General features: G+C 54.5%; 5 protein-coding genes across 5 annotated transcripts; 3 read left to right on the top strand and 2 right to left on the bottom strand.

Moving 5' to 3' along the window:
• Nucleotides 1-2,699: 2,699 nt before the first annotated feature.
• Nucleotides 2,700-3,950, bottom strand: CHC_T00007723001 (hypothetical protein). The gene has a single exon (XM_005711418.1). It carries the CDS (start codon nt 3,948-3,950, stop codon nt 2,700-2,702), a length of 1,251 nt encoding a protein of 416 aa, XP_005711475.1.
• Nucleotides 3,951-4,213: 263 nt separating this feature from the next.
• On the bottom strand, nt 4,214-4,516 carry CHC_T00007722001 (hypothetical protein). Its single transcript, XM_005711417.1, has one exon. The coding sequence runs from the start codon at nt 4,514-4,516 to the stop codon at nt 4,214-4,216; it is 303 nt and encodes a 100-aa protein (XP_005711474.1).
• Nucleotides 4,517-5,135: 619 nt separating this feature from the next.
• On the top strand, nt 5,136-6,053 carry CHC_T00007721001 (hypothetical protein). Its single transcript, XM_005711416.1, has one exon. The coding sequence runs from the start codon at nt 5,136-5,138 to the stop codon at nt 6,051-6,053; it is 918 nt and encodes a 305-aa protein (XP_005711473.1).
• Nucleotides 6,054-6,303: 250 nt separating this feature from the next.
• On the top strand, nt 6,304-6,603 carry CHC_T00007720001 (hypothetical protein). Its single transcript, XM_005711415.1, has one exon. It carries the CDS (start codon nt 6,304-6,306, stop codon nt 6,601-6,603), a length of 300 nt encoding a protein of 99 aa, XP_005711472.1.
• A 1,356-nt stretch (nt 6,604-7,959) lies between these two features.
• Nucleotides 7,960-8,187, top strand: CHC_T00007719001 (hypothetical protein). The gene has a single exon (XM_005711414.1). The coding sequence runs from the start codon at nt 7,960-7,962 to the stop codon at nt 8,185-8,187; it is 228 nt and encodes a 75-aa protein (XP_005711471.1).
• Nucleotides 8,188-19,713: the final 11,526 nt, after the last annotated feature.

Below are 19,713 nucleotides of genomic sequence, written 5' to 3'. Positions count from 1 at the left end.
CGGCGTCATTGAAGTAACACACTCTCCACACCCTTGCCGCGACGGCGATACTTGTACGTGTATACTCTCTTTTTCAAAGGTGATTTCTCGCGGTTTGCAACACTGCGACTGGCCGGACTTCGTTGCGATGGGGGTCCATTTTTCGTTAGAGTGTTAGAGGGTGGATGGGGACGGTACTCAGCGTCACTACTAGATCTAGACAACTCATCTTCAGGTTCCAGTGCTCGATATTCTGCGGCATTTGGCGTAGCTAGAGCATCTTCTTCTTGCAGTTCGGGTGGTGAATATTCTGCTGCATTTGGGGTAGCTGGAGCTACTTCTGGGTAGGAGGGGGGAGGGAGGGGAGGGAGGGGAGGGAGATGCGATGCGGCGGGAGCGAGGGGGAGAGGAAGGGGGAGAGGAGGGGGGAGAGGAGAGGGGAGAGGAGGGGGCAGAGGAGGGGGCGATGCGGGCGGGGTCGAAGCAAATGGAGCGGGTGGCATGAGGAGCAACTTTGGTGCACAATGGGATGGCACGTGGACCGCATGGACATTTCGGCCTATCATGTGCATTGTACGGTGTACTGTACTTGTTACGTATGGCACTGGGTACTACTGTACCGTTGGTACTGTACATTGTGCATTTGTGGCACAATGTGGCAAGGTGCAGTTTTGCCACAGACCTCCTGTTTTATTATATTATATTAATGCCAGGTGTCCTCCACAAAAGAGGTGTTCATGTGCAACCTCAAAAAAAATAAAAATTCAGCGCTAAACCAATACTGTACCCTTGGTACTGCCTCTCTGGTAGAAACATCATGCCGTAACTTTTTACCTTGAACTCTGTCCTTACCCCTCGCCATGGGAGAGGACTTGACACTACTCTCCAACTGCATCACCCCGTAAGGACATTGCTCAACCTGCACTATTGGCGGACGCGCAGGCGCTGCGGAGCATCAAAACATCGCTCTAGTCCCTTTACACACACCTTTGATTTACTGTAGGCATGCAATTTCACAGACACGACCCATTCTATGCGTTACCTTTCCATCTTACGCTTTGGCCGGTTAAGGGCCGTTTGCATGATGGGAAGGCCCCCACCTCAGAGCAACCTTTTAGAGCCTGATTCACTTCGTCACCATCTGCGGCGCGCCGCGCCAACTAAAGCCAAAAATCATTATTTTTGTTGTTTAAATACAGTGTGATTGGCCCAATCGAGCAGAATTTAGCCGCTGACAACGTGGCCGAGTGGTTAAGGCGATGGACTGCTAATCCATTTCCCTAGGGAGCGAGAGTTCGAATCTCTCCGTTGTCGTGTCAATCTTCTTTTGCACCCCCTCGGCAAATGCACCCCCCTTTTGTTGCTCTCCTCCTCGCACAAAAAGTGGAGAGACCTTGTCCTGAAACGAGCGTAGCATCCAATCCCTCATTCTTTCCCACCCACTTTTTCACCAACACACACCATCCACCGACAACAATCTTCTTTTTGAATGCTCCCCATTACCTTGGCAACGACATGTAATGTAGCGACTAAAGGGGAGTGTTTGGCATCAGGACCACACGCCCTTAAACTGCGCGCACCGTCGCCCTTTCAAAACACTTGTTCAAGTTTTATAAAAATCACTTTCACGGACCAGTACACGTGTACCTACAATGAATTTCCCCTCCATATCGTCCTTGCACCGCCCCCATGCTTCCTGTCTACTACAGCACGTACCTCAGTGAAGACCACGTCAACCCAAACATCTTCCGCCGCCCCCGTTCCCCTTCGTCCCCCTACACCTCCAGCCCTTTCAGGGACGCTTTATCCAGTCTAGCAATCTCGAAATATTCTGTGATAGCATTCACCGCCTTGTTGTAATGTTCCCTGCCGTCCTCTCGCCCCGCCGCCGTTTTCACCTTCCCCATCTCCGCGTAGAACGCCTCCACGCACTTGAGCAAGTCCCGGCTGCGCTCGCCGAGATAGTTGTCCGAGAAGCTCGTCGCGTATATCGACAGCGCCCGTCGGAACTTGATATCGAACAACCTGCCGTCCACGATGTCAGCGATCCCGGCAGCGTCCGTCCCGACCAGCGTCCCGATCGTTCGCGTCTGCTCTACGCCCGCCACGATGCGCGGGAAGTACCGCTCGTACGACCGCTTCGCCGCGATGTATGTGTGGTCCGCCAGCGCCGGCGCACCGGAGAAGAGCGCCCCCAACGCCCCGCCTCCCGTCGCTTGGAGAAGCGCCCGTCGAGACACCTCACTTCCAAACCTCATCGTCCACACTCTCGCTTGCCGTTTCGGTTGCCGCCCGCATTGCGTTGAAGCTCCCCCGAGTGCTCTCCTTCCCACAGCAGCTCCGGCAAAAGACGACGAGACGAAGGCCATGATTGGACTTGGCATGATTGGACTGAGATGAAGGGGTGAGGCAGTGCAAACGAGCCAGCAGCGGCTCAATGATGGGAGGGTGGCGAGGTACCCTTGGGTATCTCGAATGGAATTAAAAAATAGGCTTTAAATTTACGGCTACAGTAGCTGCAAATCTTTTTTGAGATTCACTGTCGTTTGTGGCTGAGAACGGCCTGCTTTGTAACCCTTGCTACATTCAGGAACCGCGCCCCCGGGGGCAGAGGTCCTTGTAACAATCCAGGGTCCGGCTGCACGCCTGACCAAAATTCGTTAGACGGCGCGTGTTCCGTGTCGAAAGCGCGTCCTGCAAAATGGCACACCTTGGAGCGTCTACCAAAACAAGGCAGTGCGTCGATGGAAGTTGCGCGTTTGCATCTCCTTGAGCCGCGACACGGCACGGTCGAAGGCAAACGCCTCGTCCTCGCCCGTGTACAGCGTGGTGGACCCAAGGGCCCTATTCCCCGCGCCAACGCCCTCCTTGGCAACCTCTGTCTCAAACTGGGTGCCCTCCGCGAGCGAGGCGTCGGGCTTAGTGACATCAACCTTGGAGAACATGTCATCCAAGCTCTCGGCCTCGGTGCGCATGACGATGCGCACCTTCTCCTCATAGCACACATCGATCAAGGTGATGAACCTACGGGCCAAGTTTCTCGTGTCGGAGGTGAAAATGGGGATGACGTCCGTGATGAAGAGGGTGCGCAGCCCCTCGGCGAGCGCGCGGAAGTCGCTGGCGCCCACCGCCGCCTCAATAAGTTCAGCGGCCGTCAGCTGTGCGGCCTCCTTACTCGGCGACGCGCGGCGCAGCGTGAACTCACGGCCGTACGCGACGGGCAGGACGCGGGTCACGACGTCGTCCCAGTCGGTGCCGGTCTCCGCGCGCCACAGGTCGTGCAGGTCCCTTTCCGGGGCGCCGCTGGGGAGGTAGTAGCGGCGGTCTGAAGCATCGGCGCTGGACAGCACCTGGCGATAGTCGGTGTCAGAATCCAGCTTCATGAGCTGGCATCGGTCGTGCAGCAAGTCCAAAAACGGGCGGAAGTCCGCGTCCAGCAGCTGCGAGCGGTTCAAGTCCTGCGGGGCGCGGTTCGCCGTGAAGCAGACGATGGTGCCCGACTTCATGAGGCGCGTCATGATGCCGTGCATGAGGCGTGCATCCGCGACGTCGGCCATCTGAAACTCGTCAAAGCACAGCAAGCCGCCGCCAGTATCAGCAGCATTTCGCCTCCCCAGCCTTAGAGCGACGACAGCGTCCAGCGGGTGAAAGACGTTAGCCGCGGCGCGCTCGGCCGGAGACATGAGGTCGTACTTGTGCATCATCTCGTACACCGAGATCATAAAACTATGGTAATGCACGCGCTCCGCGGTAGCCATCTGGGCGTCTGCGCACGTGAAGACCATGTCCATGAGCAAGCTCTTCCCGCAGCCGACGTCGCCGTACAAATACACGCCCTCCGGCGGGGTGGGTGCGGCGATGGCCTGTGGCAGGCCGTAGTAGGCGTCCGGGAGTGCCTCTGGCGGGGCGTGGGGGTCGAGGCCTGCGGCGTTGTGCTTGAGGCGTCGCCACGCGCGGCGCAAGGGGGTCATGCGGGCGAGGGTGCGTCGCTCGTCCGCGACGGCGCGGGCGCGGCGGAGCTCCCACGCGGCCAGGGCGTCCGCGTGGGCGCGCATGTCGGAGTCGTACGCGGGGAGGTTGCGGATGAGCGCGTCCAGCGGTGGCAGGGCGGCGCGCTGCACGTCGTCCGCGAGCAGATGCCCCTTGGCCACCGCCGCAGCGTGCAAGGTCGAGGGCAGGCGCGCCAGCTGCGTGACTGAGGTGCGCATGGCGCCGTGGCGGACGGCCGCCGCACTCATCGCGGGCGCGGAGGCGGCGCGTTGGGGAGGCTGGGGGGACAGGGCCGCGGCCGGGAGAGGGTTCGGCGGGGGCCCGGGGCGGTGAGGTGCGTGCAGGGGGGTGGGGGAGGGGCGGGGGGGGAGGGGGAGAGAGGAGGGGCGGGCGACGTGTTGTAAAGCATGCGATAGGGATGGGCGTAGTAATGATTTCTCCGCGGATGGATGCTCTTTCCGGGTGAAAGGCGGGGAGTAAGGTGCAGTCTAGACGCGAAGGGCGATGGTGATTGGCTGGTGACGAATCTGCTGAGATACTTTGGCATTTTCTGTAATGCGTACCGCAGTCGCCGCGGTTACTCCCGCTTCCACTTCACCCACATCCGTCATCGTCATCTCACACATTCTTGAATTATTTCATCACTTTCATCGTTTTTCAACTATTTCATCGCTTTTCATCGCTTTTCATCGCTTTCCGACAGCAAGAGGTTTCCAATCTTTTTGTCCCTTTTTTTGTGCCTAAAAGGGGGTGTGCATGTACACCCCCGATACTGTCGTAGTAAGGTATTCATATTCATACTGAGGAGTTTACTATTCATAGTAAGGTATTCATACTGAGGAGTTTTACTACTATCGGGGGAGTACATCCACATTCATAGTAAGGCACCCCCTTTTACGTCTTTCCCGCAAGAAAACGTGTCATTTGAGATGCTACAGGCAATCCCATTGGTAAGTCATTTGCCGTTACACGTGGGCTCTTATGAGCAATTCACGTGTTCATTTCTGGGAAAGACCAAGAAATGATCGTGTTAAGGTGTGAATTGAGTGAATCCAGACTACAGTACGACTTTCGTAAGCAAACCTGCTCTAACGCTTAAGCTCAAGTTTCTCGAAACCCTTCCATCTTATCCCATCTTCACGTATCCTTCAGCATCTTCTTTCCCAATGGCAGAAGTGCTCCCATCCAATGACTCCACCGAAGCACCAGGAGAACTCATAAGCGCCAACCAACCGCCCGCTTCAACAGAACTACCGGAAACTACCACACCTCTACAATCCGCAGGCAATAATGAGACACCAGCAGATGGTGCAGGCGCTAACGGCATCCTTACTCCAAAAACGCCACACGTTTATGTCGTGCGATCGACAGCACGTGGGAGAGGGAGAGGACGGGGAAGGCGAAGGGGTCGCGGAAGTGGCTCGATAATACGTGCCACCCGTAACATCCAAGTAAATGCGATAACGCCATGTGATGGATGGAGAATAAAAGCCGTAATGGAAGAAAGAATTCAAATGGACAACGTTTTCCTTTTAAATGCTCTAACGGAACGCGCTCGTTTATTCTGTCGATCAGCGTTGGATCAAATGCATACGGAGATGAATGTGAGACGTTTGGATCATTCTAGAGCAAGTCACATTGTGCTTCTATGTGACGAAGTGCTGCACAAATGTTTGGATTGGACGAATGAGAGCATTGTACTTAAACATCTGAGCATAAGTCCTCTTCGAATGTCCGACATGTACAGCTTTCTGGGTGTGTCTGTTTTCTCGCAATGCTCTGGTTTCAGCCTAGCTAAGAGCTTATTTTTTCTGAGCAAACTGGATTGTCCCGTTCCCACACTACAGCTGGTTCGGTTCATCAGTGCGAACATTCTCGCCTTTTCAGCCACCGGAAGAGGCGATCAAGGTGAGTCCGTTTGGAACTCGCAACGGGACCAAACCGTCCATTTGTCAGAGTTCGAGCAAGCACCTTATCGTATGTCCTGTAAAGTGTTCTTATCTCCTGGACACACGTTTGCGACTCTGGATGATGATCTATACGGCACACGGGCCATTGAAAATCAAGTCAAAACTTTAAGCTGACGCTTCTGTGGAACTACTAATCTATGCCGACTCGATAGCACGTCGCAAAAATGAAGAACCTGGCGGTGCTCACCAGAATGATACAACAATACAGGGAGAGGAAGCGGCATGGCTGCCTGAACTTTTCAAGAAGCGAAGGCGCAACAGAATCCAGTTCTTTAATAGCGACGATGGGATAAAGCTGAGACTAAACGTTCCCGGACACTGCCAAAAGCAGATGAAAAATGAGCGTTGGTGCTCTCTTTGCGGCATGAACTGCGTTTCGGATGGAGGATGTCGCGGTCACCGGTCATGTTTTAGATGCTCGCACTGTGATCTCCGTTTATGCGTACGTACTTATGCCAGATTCCGTAGGTCGTGTTGGGATGTATGGCACTCAAACAAGCGCCTAGAACCCCGACAAGAGTCGAGATCATCACGTAGCCGTTCACCATCAAGTCAGGGTGGCACATCCTGTCTGACAACGCTAACGGTGGTGCGCACCCGGCGCCGGCGTCGTCCTGTTGACTCTAAAGATCGATCTGCTAGGCTTCGGGCTCGTACAAGTTAGTTGTGGGAAAAAACAGGCATTTGTTTGTGCCTTCTTATGTACGATACATCGTACATAGCGAAAAAAGCATTACATTTGCGTGCCTCTAGACCCGATTTTTACCAGTAGAATTGATCGACATGTAGATGTCCTTCGGTAATGAAATCTTGCATACCGTTTCTTCACACGCCTTGGCGTTGCTCCGTGACCCCAGAACTGGGAACAAATGATGCCGGGCTGAACTCTGCGAGTGTGAACTTTAATGTACGATACATCGTACATAAAATAAAATATTAGGGATATGGATATACAATAGTGTTGTGTTTTCGCAAAAAACACATTGAATATTTATTGAAATTTTACACTCACACGCCGTACACGTGTATTGTACGACTACAGTACTGTACCCGCCGCCTCCTCATCTCCCACAATCTCCCTCTTCCCCTTTCCCTCCCGTATCCCCACTGCCGCATCCCCACTGCCGCATCCCCACTGCCGCATCCCCACTGCCGCATCCCCACTACTGCTCCCCAATCAGCCGCACGCCCGCGATGCCCAATTCCGCCGGCGCGCCGGCCTTCACCGCTGCCGCGCCGCTGCGCGCCGCCGCGCGCGCGCGGCGCCCCCCGGCGCGCCGGCGCGCGCCGGTGTCGTCACTGGGCGCGCCGTCGCGGCGCGCGCTGCTCGCGGCCGCGCTCACGCTCTCCCTGCCGCGCCGCGCGCGCGCCTACTCGTCGCCGTACCGCCCGGGCCAGAGGGGCGAGCCGGCCCTGCCGGACCGCCTGTACGAGGCCCAGGTGGCGCGCGTCGTCACCACGCCGTCCGGCCTGCAGTACTTCGACCTGGCGGTCGGCCCCGGCGCGGAGGCCCGCGCCGGCGACCTCGCCTCCGTCTACTACACCGCGCGGCTGCGCGGCCTCAACGGCATCAAGATACAGAGCTCGTACGACGACCCCGCCGCACCGTCCTCGCTGCTCCGTATCGGCGCCCCGGACGTCGTCCCCGGCGTTAGCGAGGCCCTCACCGGCATGCGCGTCGGCGGCAAGAGAAGGGCCGTCCTGCCCCCCGCTATCGCCTATAAATCCCCGGATATGAAGCCCGCAGTTACAGAGTTTTTTGCGAGGAGAAGACTGCTTAGCGTGCTGGAGACCCAGAGAGACGCTACTATCGTCTTCGAGTGAGTTGCCGACCGACACGATTGTTCTACGCTGCGTGCAGATGATGGCGAGGTCGGTATCAACATTCTGACTTGCGCTTTTTTATTCTTGTCCTTTTCCTCTCTTTCCTGCCTCCGATTCGTCGCGCCATGGCCAGTCTTGAACTCATCAGGGTCAAGTAGATCTGCGGCAAATCCTGTTGCGGTGCGACTCACACGACATGCTTTATTTGCGTGCAAAACGTCAGTCAGTTGCATCTACGCATCGCCTGAGCACACCGCGAGTTGCGAACAGTCCCAACCCGCTAGCACGACTGCACTTCGGCAATGTCATTTTTCAACACATCCGCAGAATAAACATACCCGAACCATCACCCACCATCCCAAATCCCGCGCTTCAAAACCCGTCATCGCTTCCCTTGATGCTCTTCGTAAAGTTCTTGCGATAGCTTGCATTGACCGCGAACAACACCGGCCACGCCAGCGCGAGCGGGATCCGGAACGACGACTGGTACGACGTCCGGTTGAAGCCGAGGTAGAACCGGTACGCGCCGAACAGCCATGCGGACAGCACCACCCAGTTGGGCAGCAAGGGCAGCAACCCCATCCGCATTGGCTTCGCCGCCACGCGCATCGGTCGCCGCGCGCACACCGGCCGGCGCGCCGGCAGCGGTCTTCGCAGTGAGAGCTTCCGTACGCATGCGGGCGCCCCTACGAAGGATGGCGTGCCGGGCAGCATTTCAGATCAACGTCGGCGTCGTGATGAGGGCGGGGCTGTTTCGGGATCCGCTGGGGAGAGATTTTGCGTGATGCAAGGTTTTCGCTGATGGTAGCCCTCTCGGAGTTTGGCGTGGGGCGCACCCGGTGAGTGAGAGATTCCGTACAAGAGCCTCAGCGGGAAATCGCAACAGAGGACCCCTCGTGCAGTGAAACATGTCGGCAGTGCGGAGCTGCACGACCAGTGGCGAGGCATTCTTCGGCGGAGCCGAGGTGCAAAGAGAGTCACTGTAATGAGCTGATAGCGTAAACTGTAAGCATCATCTAGGAAGTTCCTGGGGCATTATTATTGCATGGTTCCTAGCTTGAAGTAAAAATAAAAAAAACTGTTTTATGTGACATTGAATTGCAAAAGTATTAGAGTTTTGAGAGACATGAGCCGTGCCTGCTACTGTAATAAGGATTTTGTCCCGATTCGCCCCAGAAGAAAGTGGCTTGTCGAAGACCAAGAACTTGCGGAGACTACTGAGAAGCAATGTCGTGAACAGATATATCTGCAATCGTTAATTTGAATGTGCCATAACAGTGAATTGGGGAAAAAGTTTGAAAGATAAAAATCACTTGAGGCTTGTTCTTAAGTATAGAGTCAGAAAGGTTCAGCAGTGGTGAGTCAGCATAGACCAGTCGTGTGTCTGTCGGTAATGTCTATCGGACTGTTAGTCCTCATGTGAGGACAATAGTTATTTTTATTTTTTCTGGACAAAGCAAAATGCGACTTTTGGTGTTTTACATTCTAAATGTGAAGTAAGGACCTTGTTTCTTTTGAAAACATTTACGTGCACTAAAGAGTCGGTTTCTGCTAGAATCGATAAGCAAGGTTACCTGCGGTGATGGCCTTCTACTTGCAAAAAACAAAAGTCAAGTCGCATTTTGCCTTGTTCAGAAAATGAAAACATGATGTTGGCAGCAACAACCATCATGAAAACATAAAATGTGATTTTACATTCTATGTTTTCATGATGGTGTTGCAGCCAGCAGCACGTGTCACTATCAAACACGCGACGACGACAGCGAAAGTAACGTCCATCGATTCTGAAGAGGAACCAGTTGCGGCTCTTTTAGTGCTTCGTTTCGTAATTTACAGAGATCAGCAGCGCTTGCCTATGTGAGAAATCCCTGCCTGTGCAACACCTGGAGAGCCCGCGAGGGGCAAAGTCGGGTCCGACTATAGGGACCAATATGACAAACACCTAAGCACGCGGTGCAGGACGAAACCGTCCTTGAAGGTTATTCCCCCGTCGCCGTGTAAGCCGGCGAGAGTCGCTGGCGGGCGACGGCGGACATTTAATTACGGTTACTGAACTGCGCGGGGAAAATGCTGAGGCCCGGCAGGTGAGAATCAACCTGATCAGTCTTCACTATTTTCACAGCCTAGTCATGAATTCCCAAGCGGACGCACTTCCCCGTGCACATGGATTTTTCCCCCTATCTGATGTAGTCGAGGGTGATCGGGTCGGTCTTATAGACCAACCCAACCAGTTCCGTCGTTACGGCGGCAGGTTAGCCTCAGCTTCCCGAGTCTGTGGGACCCCTGGGGAGGTCATCAAGTCCATCCAGTATAGGGTGGGTGCGAGGACCCTGGACCAGGGTTCCCTTAAGCACTTGCTAGCAGGTGCTGACGACGGGGACAGGACGTGGTCGGCGCGTTTTGAACTGAACGCCAACCACGCCAGGGAGCTGGAACAGCGCTACCGGCGCTACTACAATACCGGGCCAGGGTTTGCAGACGCGGACCTGACAGCTGTCATCGCGAGGTTGGCAGCGGGTATGGCTTACTACTCGTTACACGGGAACCTGACGACGGGGGTGCTACGTAGTGGCAGGCCCCTCCACGTCCGGTCCCTAGAGGCGCGACAGGGCAACCTGCCGACGCCGGGGATGGTCTTCGTGCCTACGAGTGCGACCTTCGGCAGCGATAGCTCGTGGTACATAGCCCTGGTTAACGCCGTCAACGGTTGCGGCTCGGCGGTGCTGACGGACCACTTCCAGGTCAATCCCGAGACGGGAGCGGCCAGGATGTCCGCGGTCGCCAACGGGAAATTGGCTCACGGTTGTGCAAGTGACCTCCGCATCTTGTGCAACATGTACGCGGAGAGCGGTATTGAGGCCTTAGCAGCCTTCGCCATCTCCGTGGGCGTGAACCAGGTCCTGACGGTGGTCGCGCACACGGACGAGGGCGGCGCCATGCGCGACGTCCTGCGCGAGGGCTACTTCGCGACGCCTTACGGGGTCGTGTTCACGGATGGAGTTGACAGTTATGTCAACTTGCCGATCCCCCACTACCATTCGGCCAGCGGTGTGCAGACCTGGGTCGATTCGGTAGCACTGCGTACGGCAGCGGTGGTGTCCATCTCGGACCCCCTGTCCTACGTGAACGGCCGGGCCTACCCCACGATCCTACGCGCGGTGAAGGACCCGGTCCCTGCTACCGAAGGTGAGGACGGCCACGTCCCGACCATAGAGGTTGACGTTGACCAACGTCGGCGTCTCGCGGCTGAGATCGGGCCGTTCTCAGTTCGCTTCGCCGATAGCCTCGGGATAAATATCCTAGGCAGCTCGGGAGGGAGTGAGGTCGTGGCGGCCATCGTTAGGCGGCAAGCACTAAGCCTTGCCGCCAAACCGGGTTACCACCGCCACTTCGACCACGCGCTACTGGCGCCATTCCACTGGGTGGAGCCGACCTCGCTTTTTACTGAGGTCGAGAACTGCCCCGCGAACAACGCAGGCTTCGGCGCGTTGTGCGGCACTCGCACTAAAGTCGAACTGCTCGCTTGGCCGGATGCCAAGATATTGAGCGACCGCGGACACCGCATGTACATGCAGTATTCGCACAGGTCCGCTCGTACGGTGCCAGCCCTGGTTCATATGACGCACCATATCGACGGAGGGCTGGCAGCCGTGGCCCCCTACCAAGTGGAGGCCAAGGAGATCGTCCTGGCCGGAAACGGACAAGGGCCTGTGCCGAACCCGGCCATGCCCGACGGGCTAGAGGAGCGGTGGGAAGATGAACAGCGAGTCTGGTCCATCGACAACTACATGTGGGCGCACGGAGCGTCGCACATTCCTAGCCCGGCCGAGTTCATGGTCAGCTCAGGCGACATCACAGTCCGAATCCAGAAGGCGGAGGAACTAGACCTGGACAACCTGGTAGAGTACAGGGTTGTTCTGCCGGTAGACATGTCCGGCACGGTCACCGTCACTTACTCATGCAGCGCCCCGCGGTTCTACGGGTTCATACGCGGGTTCGCGGAGAACATGAACCTTCGCCGCGAGCGCAACAGGGGGACGTATCCACATGTTTCACTAGAGCACCCGCTGATCGCGTGTTGATAGTGACACGTGCTGCTGGCTGCAACACCATCATGAAAACATAGAATGTAAAATCTGCAGTAGAACGGGTTCAGTGGTGCGTAGGGTGAAGGGGCGGACGGCACGGAAGGGACGAAAGTATCCGTTCTAGCTCGTGCGCAGCAGGGGCAAACGGAAGGATAGGCAAAATTATAGGGTACCCAGACCCACGGGGGCTCCGTCCGTCTCCTCTCCGACTGCCCCCGGAATTGTAGCTTTTATCAGGACACTTGGTCCTCGTCCAAGTGGGTCTCGCGAGCTCCAGCGAGCTCGCCGGCGCCGGGTGATCAGGCATAAAATACAGTAATTATTTCGGTCCCTCCTGATAATTCTATCCGGCTGTCGCGACACATCACACACATACCCCGTCGGCTAACGGAACTTGCCATCCCTTCAGTGAGATTCCGCGGCCAAGTCAAGCGACCCGAGCCCTCCTCTGTCTCGATATCGCGTCAAAGTCATCGTCTCGCGACTCTTCTCGTCCCCAAAATCGCAAATCCACCGGTTTTTTTCGTTCCATTCCACACCTTCCTGTTTGCCTTGGACCTTACGTGACTTGCACCTGACACACTCTACCCGGCTCCTGCATTCCATACGCGCGTTCGGTTCGTTCCCAGTCTTCTACAGCGCACCCCATTCCACCAGCCTGATCCGCAACCCGTATATAAGCGCTTTCGGGCCGAGGTACGTGACGGCTTTTGGAATGGTGGTGTCGCTGGGGATGGAATTAGAGGATGAGCATGATTACAGCGTACACTCCCTGACGTGGTGCAATGATGAAGCCCTAGTCAGGCATGAGGGGGGCACACGGCGTGCGTCTGCGATGGATCTACTGTTCAGCTTGGTCTTGCCCTGGGATGGTATGGAAGCGCTGATTTGCTGGCTGAAGGATCTGGAGGGGGCGACCATGGACGCTGGCACAATCATTCGAATGGGATTCGACGAAGACGAAGACGGCGCATCCGACGATGCTGATTACACAATCAAGCGGGTCGTATTGGCTTCTGGAAAGAAGCATGGCTGGAATGCATCAACATATTATGCGTCGGCAGTGAAGCATGGCGGCGCAGACACATTTTGGCCAATTCGCTTTCACACAATCGAAAGCTTTCAGGTCCCCTCTCGCGATACTGATGGATGCAATAGCTCATGTTCCACAGTTTTGTCTTGCGATTCCACTTCGTCACCGCAATACGTCCTAGATTCCTCATCTCGCGCTAAACGTCAGTGGCTATTGAATGTAGATGAGTTCTGTGTCCGGAACCCGGATACGTTTTATTCCGTGAGCGCCTCCGGAATTCGGGGACCATCATTGTTAGCACAGGAACTCTTTGTTCCTGACCGCCACGTTTTCATCTGCAGTCGTAACGGGGAATGTATTCGTGCAGCAATAGCAAATGGCTTACACATCATTGGTGGTACTGCAGTTGCGGAAGACATGATAAATCGTGGGCCCGTTGGTGCGTCAAACCTAAGCCAGGCTGGGGCATGGCTCCAGACTAATATGAGGAGGTACACGCTAGAGCACATTCACCTTCATGGCGCCACGTTCAGCTCTTGGATCTTCTCGGCTGAGGCTAAGGACGGTTTGTATATTGCTTCTCTCGAAGGCGTCGATGCCCATAACGATAAGATCAACCATACCGTCGTGTTCGATTTAGCACGAAAGGAAGTGCTAGATTTAGCTGAGCAGTATGCTCTGCACTTGGAACCGAAAGTGTTCAATGCGTGCATGGGCAACGGCTTCCGATTCTCCAGTGTAAACGAGGCTCGAAGGCTTCGGAAACAAACTGTCGGTAAGAAGCCATATAAGAAATGTCGGAAGAAGCCTCGTTCGCAAAAAAGGGGACCATCACTGTACTCTTCAGCACAATTTAGACATGGGAGGCGTTGAGCAAAGCGCCGCAGTAAACAAGTGACTTAGGATAAGAAAGTTACTCGTTCTGCTTTCTCAAAGGTTTTGCTGTCAATGAGACCCTTTGTCATTACCGAGTTGAGAGCTCGATACATCTCGAGGTTTCGTTTTGTCAACGCATCTGCCAAGTTACGCTTGCCTGGAATCCATTGCATTACGGATATCTCGCCGCTCTCAAAGGAATCCCTCATCCTCGCTACGGTAGGGCGCAGCCGATAATCAGCACCCTCGTGCAATGTTGTTACCGTGGAGTAAAGACCATGGGAATCTATGGTGAGAACGAATGGGAGCGTGACTGGCGAGCCATTGACGTCCTCCATTCTTTCGGCCATGAGGGCACCCCGATCTGCCGCTGCGGCTGCAGCTAGGATTTCCGCTCCAATTGAGGAGAAAGACACTCTAGCCTGCTTGCAGCTGAGCCAGTCAAGTACGTGGTACACAACATCTCCACCCCTCGCAGGCAGGAATATACCCGAGATATATCCTGTTTGCCCATACGACGAAGACCCCTGGCTGGCGTCGGAGAAGGCCAAGTATCGCGGCTCAGCGACGATGTAAGGGAAGGAGCGGTATAGGAGCGACGGACGGAGGGCTTGTATCTCTTTGAAGACTTTGTTGGCTTCGACTAGATGGGATACTGTAAGCCTGCCGATTCGTTGTTTTAGGTGGCTTGCAGCGAATGACGCTTGAGGCATTACACCGTGTCCCAAGAAGTTGAGGGAGCCAGTGAGTCCAAGGTAACGGGTTATTTCGTCCATTAAACAGGGTGAGTTCCATTCTTTGCGACGTTCACGGGTGATTTGTATTGGAAGTATCTTATCTAGGTACTCTTGCATGTTAACATGTACGGAGCAGTCGGCGTCTTGATGTATGTGAAGCCTGTTGAAGATAAGGTCAGGGCCGGTGAGGAAGCGTCCAATGGTGAAACGTTTTGAAATCTGAGAGTGGAACTCATCGATGGCTTGGCGTGAACCTGGAATCAGGAAGTCGTCCACCACTTTCGCAATCACAAGTTGGATACGGGAGTTGCTTTGGCGTTTGACGAAGAGCTGCGGGAGTCCCGGAATTTGTATGATTCCCTTACCAATCATCCAGTTTCGACTGTGATTTGCCAAAGCCGACCGGATTCTACGATACCGTAGGCGGGCTTGATCATTTTCCAAACAACGCTTGGTGATGTTGCCCATCCCTTCGGCGGTCGCACGTAGATATCTCGGCCGAGAGAACCTCCTTGTAGGTAAGCTCCCTTGACGTCAATTGTCGCTAGGGAGAACCTTATGATGGCTGCCAGAGAAAGGACTATGCGGATGACAGGAAACTGGGCTGTTGCTGAGTCCTTTCGAACTTTTTCCTTGTCTCGATCTCTGTTCCCGTGTGGCACAAGACGGCACTTAAGTTTGAGCTTATCCTCTGCGCCATCATGCTTGACTTGAAAGAAGTGGTGCGACGTGATAAGGTTTGCATATGGTGGAAGAGACTTCATGTGGACCTCCTCGTAACTTCCTTCATAGTTTTCCTTTTCACGGGCGATAGATTTTTCGACAAGCCAACGCGGCAAGAACAGCAGCTGGAACTCCGATGCTGTGGTGTTGCCCAGTACCTCACGAGCTTGCTGGAGAAGCACTTGTTCGCTGGAGGTCAATGCGCATGGGAGCGGGGACGGACGGCGCATCTGTACAGAACCTATATCCTTTTTTGGACGAGCCGGGACGATCGATTTTTCGATATCTTGGTGATCGGCGGCTGCGCAGCTTGGTTCTTGTAGCGGAGTTTTGATCCCATCTTTGCTGTTCTTAGCAACATCCCTATACGGCATGTCCACGATCCGCGTACACCCATCCTCCTTGAATAGGTCTTTTGATGAGGGATGACTTGACCAAAGTGCTGATTCACTTTCGAATAGTTTCCATACGTCGCCGGTGTGCGACAGTGCAGCATCGGGGAGATCATCCTCTTGTGATTGGTCAGTGGCGGGAACCTGTTCTTCCGCGTTCACGTTGGGAAAGGAGTCTTCCCTTGTCTCTTGACGAATGTCTTCGGTCTGGAGAATCGTTGGAAATTGGTCATCTCCAACGAGTAGCTCTTGTTGTTGATCATCGAAGTTTTGTTCTTCGATGAGAGAGGATGAGCGTGGGAATAGAAAGTGAATGCTGTCGAGTTCTTTCAACAGGCTTGAGGTCGGAGAAATCCGAACGTCCTCAAGGGCAGCTCTCACTGGCATTGCTTTGTGTTCCTCATTCGTGGATATCGTTATCATGTGTGGGTCTACAGAGCGAACGTATCCTTTTTGCCACTTGCCAAACTTCGGTCCGCGCTTGAAGAAATACCTTTGCCCCTTAGTGAGGGAGTCTGGGAGGAGTACATGGAGAGAGCGACCATTGTTGAGAAGTCGCAGTGCTCTGCGAGCAACTTGTTCTTCATGCGCAATGACGAGTTCCTTGGAGACTTTGCTCTGTGGCAAACCAGCAACCGACGGAGTATATCCACGTGCCATCTCGAAACTGCTCAACCTCTTTGCGCCGTACAGCACGTTACTGAGATATGTTGCGCGAGAGAGAACGTCGGCATGGGTGTATTGTATACCTCGAGACGCCTTGAAGAATTCAGCATCGTTGAGTATGCGCTGTGAGATTATGCGCACAACGGCATTCTTGCTTTCGACAACACCGAGTTTGTTGTGCCTCCGAGCTGGGCGGTCTTTAAACTCAATGTGATAGTAATTCAGAAATTCCCGAAAAGCTTTGGTGTTGAATTCCTGATCTCCAGACATTCGAGATGGCGGTCCGTGCACTTGACACCAGTGGCTGTCGATAGCTCTCGTAGCTGCTTCCATTTCTCTTGAATCCATGATGATTGTTACTGAAAAAGCCGTGTGTACATCTACAAGGTGCAGAATTGGGACATTGTCCATCTCTGCGATGTACGTGTAGTCGATTTTTACATGGGCATTGAAAGTGGACAGTATCTTGCCGAAAGAAACCTTGCGGGAGGCCAAAGGCCTTCCAGTGGACTTACAAGATGTGCAGTTATGAACGACTTGTTTCAGTGCTTGCCGAAGGACAGGGTTCATTATCCCTCCTCTCCTGCAAAGCTCAATCATATCAGTCGAAGGTAGATGGGAATATCCATGAAGCTTGGTGGCAAATCGCTTCGCCACCTTCCCATGTGCGTAGTAGCCTTTCGTCAAAGCCCTGTGGTCTTCAGGTGTGGCGCTGAGCGCCTGGTAGCTTACGAAGTAGGACTTGAACGAATTTGACTGGGCAGGGACCACGAAGAGATACGTTCTCACCCGATCCTTGTCCGTTTGAGAAACAGGCTCGTTGTATGTTTGGAATGTGAGGGCTTCCTTAGAGAGTTCACATACGCCTGGTGGAATCTCAAGTATGTTTCTCGGGCCGAGGAGGTTGGACTTATGAATAATTTCATTTCCTTGAAGAAGTACGCCTTTTCCAGGCGTAACGTAAAATGGGATCGTGACATGATTACCTTGCATGTCTTCCAACGGAAGGTCCCAGATGGCTACTGCAAGTTCAGCTTCGCTACAGTGCATTCCATAGTCGTGATAGAACGGCTCACAGTCGAGTGCACGAAGAATCAGGTCTATTCCAAGTGCTTGGCACAGTGCGGCAGCTGAGTCGGCACCGCCAACACTGCGAGGACAACCGACATCAAGGACCGGATTGGGGTCCGATTTCCCGACAGCGACGTCCGATGCGGCCTCACGTCCGGTAACGAGACTTAGTTGCGTCTCTCTCCCGAACTGGAGCCTTCCTGAAAAAACCTGGCGGGCTTCTTCGAACCCGGTTGCGGACGTCCTGACTCTTTTTGTCGAATTCTTTTCGTCAGGTAACTGGGAAAAGGGCATTTCAGGTCACCTCTGTAGTGATCTTTCTCTCCGCAATCATAACAGACTTGTTCGCTGGTTGCTTGGGGGAGAGAACTGCCTCTACCGTTGCCCTTTTTTTGTGGCCGTTTCTAGACCGCTTCTGTTTTTGACTCATTTTAAAGACATTCGGAGCGTCTGCATATGAAGTTGCACCAGCAGTTTGATGTTGGTTTTGGCGGAGTTGAGCAATCCCGCCTTGAACAGAAGAGCTAAGAAGAGTTTTCTGTATGCGACGGTGGACGATGTATTCAATCTCCTTGGCAGACAGGGACGCAGCGTTGCTGAGAGAAGAGACACTTAGGTTACGGAGCACAGATACAGCATCGTCAAGGTGAAGCCTACAGACGTCCTTAGTCGCCATGATGATTTGAGCGATTGAATCCTGCTCAGTATTGGCCACATCGGGGGCAATCAGAGCATCAAGTTTATGAGTCACGGATTTTGCAGCCTCTTTGACTTTGCTGTGGGTTTCCGTTATCACGGTTCTCAGAGTTTGAATAGTGCGAGCTGATGATTTGGAGAAATTTCCACAATCTCTTGCACCATATTCCGGAGATCTGAAAGAGCTTCGACAGACACCTGCTTTATGTCGGCACTATTTTCATTCCCCTTTCGAGCTTCTGCAAGCCCAATGAGCTGGAGCTTTGCATTTGTGAGCGTCCCTTCTTCAAGGTTTGCATTGTTGAGAAGGGTAATGGCCAGCACCTCCCCAATCTGGGATGAAGCAGAGGAGTTGCTGTGCATTAGGTGTTCGGCAGCTAGGCCTCGAAAGCGGGAAACAAAGATCGGAAGTTCTTCTCCCTTCTTTCGGCGACAGGTAGAGACTCTGTTGAAAGAAGTTATCAGGCGAGTGACCATGGCAATTGGAGGGTCGACGGCGACCAGTTCGACAATGTCTCTGACGGCTGCGATCTGGTCATCTTGCTTGTAGTCAATGATTTTCTTTGCCTGAGTCTCATCCACAATAGATTGTTGAGCGGTTGGTAGACCACGATCATACAGCTGACGCCCGAGGGTGGCGTAAAACGTTTTATACGTCTTGTCATTTCCTCGCTGGGCTGCTGATGCAATGAGATCTACCCAACGAGATACCTTACGGCGCCAGTCTTGCGGATCACCAAACGGGGAAAAGAGGGGAGGATCGAGATAGAACCTGTCCTTCTCATTTGAGATCCCTGGGCCCACAACTGCAGTAGAACGGGTTCAGTGGTGCGTAGGGTGAAGGGACGGACGGCACGGAAGGGACGAAAGTATCCGTTCTAGTTCGTGCGCAGCAGGGGCAAACGGAAGGATAGGCAAAAATATAGGGTACCCAGACCCACGGGGGCTCCGTCCGTCTCCTCTCCGACTGCCCCCGGAATTGTAGCTTTTATCAGGACACTTGGTCCTCGTCCAAGTGGGTCTCGCGAGCTCCAGCGAGCTCGCCGGCGCCGGGTGATCAAGCATAAAATACGAACGGTATTGTGGAATCACCATGTAATCCCCCAGCGCTCATTGGGGCAAGGGGGGAATCTGAACGTGACCGTCACATCACGCAGTCACGCCACCGCCGCCGTCGACCGCGGCGGTGCTTGAGGGAATACTGTATTTCAGTCCCCCGAACTCCCATTGGGGACGTGCTCCGTTCGGCAGTCATTTCGCTTCTCGCTTTATCTCGAGAGCGAACTTCCCCGTGAGAAACTCGCGGAGGTCTGACACAATCTCCTGGAGGGCACCGCCTACAGGAATGGCTGACAATCAGGACGCGGCTCCAGAACAGCCAATAGCTTTCAGCCAAGCGCAAATCGAAGCGCTACAATCCCTAATTGCTGCAAGCGTCTCCACAGCGATAGACGCTAGGGATGCTAGAGCCCCCAGCGCTCCGGCAGCCGCAAGCGCAGAGGCACTCGACCCCGCCCCCAGCGAGGGAACTCGTGCCCCCCGGCCAGAGGAAGACGCTACCGGAGACGCCCAGAGGAATAACGAGGGTGCAGCCACACCGGGCGGCGAAGGGGGTCAGGAAGGGGCTGGACCGTCTCCGGCAGGAAACACAGACAGTGAGTGCGAAGA

The sequence above is a fragment of the Chondrus crispus genome, genomic scaffold (genome assembly GCF_000350225.1).
Source record: "Chondrus crispus Stackhouse genomic scaffold, scaffold_82, whole genome shotgun sequence".
NCBI lineage: Eukaryota > Rhodophyta > Florideophyceae > Gigartinales > Gigartinaceae > Chondrus > Chondrus crispus.
The sequence above is the reverse complement of the archived record's forward strand: the minus strand, read 5'-3'. Positions and strand labels throughout refer to the sequence as shown.

Excerpts from the sequence above, each read along its gene's own strand:
- CHC_T00007723001 (XM_005711418.1), bottom strand. The coding sequence starts at position 3,950 with ATGACCCCCTTGCGCCGCGCGTGGCGACGCCTCAAGCACAACGCCGCA.
- CHC_T00007719001 (XM_005711414.1), top strand. The coding sequence starts at position 7,960 with ATGCTTTATTTGCGTGCAAAACGTCAGTCAGTTGCATCTACGCATCGC.
- CHC_T00007720001 (XM_005711415.1), top strand. The coding sequence starts at position 6,304 with ATGAACTGCGTTTCGGATGGAGGATGTCGCGGTCACCGGTCATGTTTT.
- CHC_T00007722001 (XM_005711417.1), bottom strand. The coding sequence starts at position 4,516 with ATGCCAAAGTATCTCAGCAGATTCGTCACCAGCCAATCACCATCGCCC.
- CHC_T00007721001 (XM_005711416.1), top strand. The coding sequence starts at position 5,136 with ATGGCAGAAGTGCTCCCATCCAATGACTCCACCGAAGCACCAGGAGAA.